At 37.7% G+C, this 6,000-nt stretch overlaps 1 protein-coding gene across 1 annotated transcript in view; it reads right to left on the bottom strand.

Annotated features, from left to right (window-relative positions):
- Positions 1–5,357, bottom strand: part of sema5ba (sema domain, seven thrombospondin repeats (type 1 and type 1-like), transmembrane domain (TM) and short cytoplasmic domain, (semaphorin) 5Ba) — a 182,563-nt gene extending 177,206 nt beyond the window's left edge. The window contains 1 exon segment of the mRNA XM_070437637.1: positions 5,149–5,357. Within this exon segment, the coding sequence (XP_070293738.1) occupies positions 5,149–5,357 (209 nt within the window).
- Positions 5,358–6,000: the final 643 nt, after the last annotated feature.

The following is a 6,000-nucleotide window of genomic DNA, read 5'->3' on the forward strand; positions in this document are numbered from 1 at the left end:
TCCTGCCCTATGCAACCATAGACCTAATGAAAAATGTACAGACTGTCAGCCATTGGGTTTATTGATGAATTCCAGTTCATAATTTGGGTAGCCTAGTCAGCCCAAGTTTAAATATAAACCAAATTTGATCCCATTAATATTTTACCACAAACAATCGTCTATAAATACACACCGCTTTGTTTACCCTGACCAGAGACACACATAGTAGGCTAGACTACAGTTGACCAGACTGAAAAATAGTCTTGTTTCCACGCAATACAGCATATCAGATCGCTAAGGTTTAGGTGTATAGGATACTACATTTATGAATGAGTTTTTGCTTGTGTCTGTTGAGAGTGATGTGTTATCACGCTTACTAAATAAATACCTTATGAAAATGGAGAGCGCGCCATGAGCTTTGTGCCTGTACCGCTCAAACTCTAATTTTCCGTTTAATCTGATTGGTCAAGACATGCAAAGAGCCTGCAGCAGCACTCCGATGTGAAGCACAGAGAAATTGTGTGTGAGATGACAAATCATTAGGCAAAATCGGTCCCCCCCCCTAAAAAACAGCACCTCGACTGTGTTTTTAACGCTTTGCATCAATATATTGTATTAAACTAAATAGAAAGAATTGCCACTGCATGTGCCTCTTCAACTATTTAGTTTAACATTTATTCAGAGGGCTATATTTTGAGGCCTGTGAGCTAAGGTCTTTTTTTAAAGGGACCCCTATTTTAAAACGCAAATAGAGTTCAAAAATTATTCTGCAAGACACCATCACACTAAAGTTGAAGGGCTATTTTTATTTGGATTGGACTAAATTAAACATTGAATTATTAAAGTGATAGGCTAAAGAACTTGATCATTTTGAATACACACATGGATTTCAATAAACAAATGGGTAAGACTGTTCTATTCTCTTTGATTTAGTTCCTACTGCAACTCAGACAAATGACTGAATGGATGACATACTGACTGACTAAATTGAATGAAGGATGAATTAAATGTTAAAATATGTTGGAATGATGAGTTGCACGCATCATGCATGCTGTGGACTTCATTTGGTTAGTACGCAAATAGGCCTACATTAGGGTATAATGACTCTGTGGCTGCATGCCTCCAGAAGGGCATCTTCTGAGGCTGAGGGATGCTTTTCCAAAGGCGTATGGTGCTGCATGGAGATCACAAGCTCTTCAACTGGGCAGCAGTGTCGCGCTGGAAGGAATAGCCTATACAGAGACTACCTACAGTAAGACCACTGCAACAGAGGTATTGTTAGTGTGGGAATGAGCTTATGCCAGACTTAGCCTACATTTAACCTCTCACTTGTTCATTTCAAAGTCCATATGTTTCATATAAATCATGAAAAATGTGTTTAAATTCATATTAACCGCTCATGCAGAATATGCTTCGGCAAGATTTAGTGATTTAATAAAATATCCAATATTATTATTTTTTGAGTGACTCCAGTGGTCAAACATAATTCATAGATTCACCAAACATCTCTTATCATTCCATATACTACTTGTTATGATTCATTATTACTGGTAGATACTACTGGTTATGACTCATTATTCCTGGTAGATATTACTGGTTATGACTCATTATTCTATTTCCTGGTAGATTACTACTGGTTATGATTCATTATTCCTGTAGATACTATTGGTAATGTTTCATTATTCCTGGTAGATACTACTGGTTATGATTCATTATTCCTGGTAGATATTACTGGTTATTGATTCATTATTCCTGGTAGATACTACTGGTTATGATTCATTATCCTGGTAGATATTACTGGTTATGACTCATTATTCCTGGTAGATACTACTGGTTATGATGAATTATTCCTGGTAGATACTACTGGCTATGATTCATTATTCCTGGTAGATACTACTGGTATGATTCATTATTCCTGGTAGATACTACTGGTTATGATTCATTATTCCTGGTAGATACTACTGGCTATGATTCATTATTCCTGGTAGATACTACTGGTTATGATTCATTATTCCTGGTAGATACTACTGGTTATGATTCATTATTCCTGGTAGATACTACTGGTTATGATTCATTATTCCTGGGTAGATACTACTGGTTATGTTTCATTATTCCTGGTAGATACTACTGGTTATGAACCATTATTCCTGGTAGATACTACTAGTATGAATCATTATTCCTGGTAGATACTACTGGTTATGATTCATTATTCCTGGTAGATACTACTGGTTATGATTCATTATTCCTGGTAGATACTACTGGTTATGTTTCATTATTCCTGGTAGATACTACTGGTTATGATTCATTATTCCTGGTAGATACTACTGCTATGATTCATTATTCCTGGTAGATACTACTGGTTATGTTTCATTATTCCTGGTAGATACTACTGGCTATGATTCATTATTCCTGGTAGAATCTACTGGTTATGATTCATTATTTCCTCGTAGATACTACTGGTTATGATTCATTATTCCTGGTAGATACTACTGGTTATGTTTTCATTATTCCTGGTAGATACTACTGCTATGATTCATTATTCCTGGTAGATACTACTGGTTATGATTCATTATCCTGGTAGATACTACTGGTTATGATTCATTATTCCTGTAGATACTACTGGTATGATTCATTATTCCTGGTAGATACTACTGGTTATGATTCATTATTCCTGGTAGATACTACTGGCTATGATTCATTATTCCTGGTAGATACTACTGGCTATGATTCATTATTCCTGGTAGATACTACTGGTATGATTCATTATTCCTGGTAGATACTACTGGTTATGTTTCATTATTCCTGGTAGATACTACTGGTTATGTTTCATTATTCCCGGTAGATACTACTGGTAATGTTCATTATTCCTGGTAGATACTACTGGTTATGTTTCATTATTCCTGATATATATTACTGGTAATGTTTCATTATTCCTGGTAGATACTACTGGTTATGTTTCATTATTCCTGGTAGATACTACTGGCTATGATTCATTATTCCTGGTAGATACTACTGGTTATGATTCATTATCCTGGTAGATACTACTGGTTATGTTTCATTATTCCTGGTAGAATACTACTGGTTATGATTCATTATTCCTGGTAGATACTACTGGTTATGATTCATTATTCCTGGTAGATACTACTGGTTATGTTTCATTATTCCTGGTAGATACTACTGGTTATGTTTCATTATTCCCTGGTAGATACTACTGGTTATGATTCATTATTCCTGGTAGATACTACTGGCTATGATTCATTATTCCTGGTAGATATTACTGGTTATGAATCATTATTCCTGGTAGATATTACTGGTTATGAATCATTATTCCTGTAGATACTACTGGTTATGATTCATTATTCCTGGTAGATACTACTGGTTATGATTCATTATTCCTCGTAGATACTACTGGTTATGATTCATTATTCCTGGTAGTGTCACGATCGTGTGGAGAGACGGACCAAGGCGCAGCGGAATATGAATACATCTTCTTTTATTTGAACGACGAAGATGAACACGAAACGAAACACTTACACAAACTATACAAAACAACAAACGATCGTGAAGCTAAATAACGTAAGTGCACAGACAAGCAACAAAACGTTCTACATAGACAATTACCCACAAAATACCTAAAGCCTATGGCTACCTTAAATATGGCTCCCAATCAGAGACAACAATAACCAGCTGTCTCTGATTGAGAACCAAATCAGGCAACCATAGACTTTCCTAAACAACTACACTCAACCATAGACAATTCTAAACACCTATACTGAACACAACCCCATCTACTCTATGAAACCCCCTCAACCATACAAACCACACTAGACAATACAAAAACACATACTAACCCATGTCACACCCTGACCTAACTAAAATACTAATGAAAACAAAGATAACTAAGGCCAGGGTGTGACAGGTAGATACTACTGGTTATGATTGCAGACAGAGCCCAGAGAATGGGATGGTGCAGTATTAAATCTGTCATATTTTGATAAGGTGCATGCATGGGGATGTCCACGTCACCCAGATGTATGCCCATGCTTTAGAGATACACATAGCGGACTGAAACTTCACTGTTGTAGGCATAATACAGCTAGTGCCATCTAGACTTATGCTGCCAAACAAATCCATTACATTAGCTACCTAAATGTGAAGTAAACTCAACTGAGGACTAATAGAGAATGGAGACTTAATGTGCAGGATACCTCTTTCCTGTTTCCCTGACTTCAGTTTTTTTATACTGTGGTACGCTTGTTCACATAGCACTCCTCACAGGCAGTTTGGTGTATGTTTTTTGTTGATATGAAACTGCTAAAACTCTGAAAGGTATTATTGTACGTCAGAATTGTAACAAGATTTGTTCAAGCCTAAAATGTTAATCTATAATAAGAAAATGGTGTTTGTATGTTCACAGGTGAAATTTCATTTTTACGTTTCACACATGGCTTTTCTTATGATCTAACAATTTACGTATGGATTTTCTTACAATCTTAACGATACGTGTGTTCAACCTTTTGGCAGCTAACTCGCTCCATACCCAGGGTCAATTTGGTTTGACATTTGATATCCCTATGAGGCTAGTTAGAGATCATCAGTAAATTACACAATGTACACGTGACAATAATTTAAAGTCAATAGCTCCAACCTTCAATGAGTTACAAATCTCAAACCAACTATAAATTGTAGAAATTCATAAACAAATATTGACAGCATTTAATGAGAACTAAAAGAACTTGGCCACTGTCCCACACCAACCGGCTAATTGGAGAAAGAAGTTGGCTAGCTTGTTAGCTAGTCCAGGCTAGCTCCAGACACAAGACCTGGTTAGACTGTTTCAAGTTATCTAGAAGGGTGAGTAACTAACTGTGTGCTGTTTTGGCAGAGTGAAAGTACAAACACTTTCCATGTTCGAACACCCACATCAAAACACGCCTCCATGGCCCAAATCTGGTTCTCAGTCTCATTTCCTGATGAGGATAATTGAACCAAGGTTAAATCAGGAAGTTCAGACCCCCTTTAAAACATGATTACCACTTGTGAATTTATTTGAACATGGTCTATGATAGACAGTGAGGACTTCTCAGCAGCAGCAAAGTGCAGGGCCAGGCAGAGTGTTTTGCTTAAGTGATAAATGAACAAGAGATAAATGAAGGAATGCATTCTTACCTTGCCCCCACTATCAGCTCATTCCTGGTCAGGTCAAGGGTCAGTTGAGAGTAGTCTCTCACGCCCGGGTGGGAGAAAATAGAGATCCAAGGACTCAGGGCTGAAAGAGAGGAAGAAAAGAGAGAGCAAGGGATAGAGAGTGAAAGAGAGAGAAAACGAAAGTGAGAGTTAAGGACTACAAAGGATGTTTCTCTACTATATTGTAACATGATGAATCTGTCTTCTGTTGGGCTCCTTGGGCAGCCTGTTCAGTCGAGTTAAATTGAAGGTGACAGCAACATGAGTAACGTCTCTGAAATAAATATAATAAGAGAGATTCGGAACACTTCTAATTCACATTGAAGTGGGTTACGATAGATGTCCTGAAAACACACTAGAATCACCCTGTGCTCTGATATGTTTGTCATGATCTATTTTGTGTTGTTATAGGTCCAAAACAGTGTGGCATCCTTTATATTGTCATTAAAAAAAGCTGCCCATTATCACCGATTTCACCTTTGCATATGTTTTCAGTTGGCCAATAGTGAAGTATGAAGTAGCTTCACCTGATGTCTTACAGGTGCAAAAATGTCTGTCGGTGAGAAACGACCTGTACGCTGTGGCTTTCAGCAGCGAAGGAGTGAGTGGGTAGATTGTGATTGTGTCCAGCTACTGGTAACCCCCCTCTGCCGAGACCCCAGTAGGGTCCAGCAGAGAGGGACAATGCTGTTTAAGACCACATCAAGCCTACTGAGCCTAACGCAACCAGTCAAAAAGAGCCATTCGAGGAAACACCACTCCACAGCGCCCGCTGCTTCAGACATTTGACAGTCGCTTTCACAAATCAAAAACAATTTCTCCCGGCAGAGTCAC

This window comes from Salvelinus sp. IW2-2015, linkage group LG36 (assembly GCF_002910315.2).
Source record: "Salvelinus sp. IW2-2015 linkage group LG36, ASM291031v2, whole genome shotgun sequence".
In the NCBI taxonomy this organism is placed as follows: Eukaryota; Metazoa; Chordata; class Actinopteri; order Salmoniformes; family Salmonidae; genus Salvelinus; species Salvelinus sp. IW2-2015.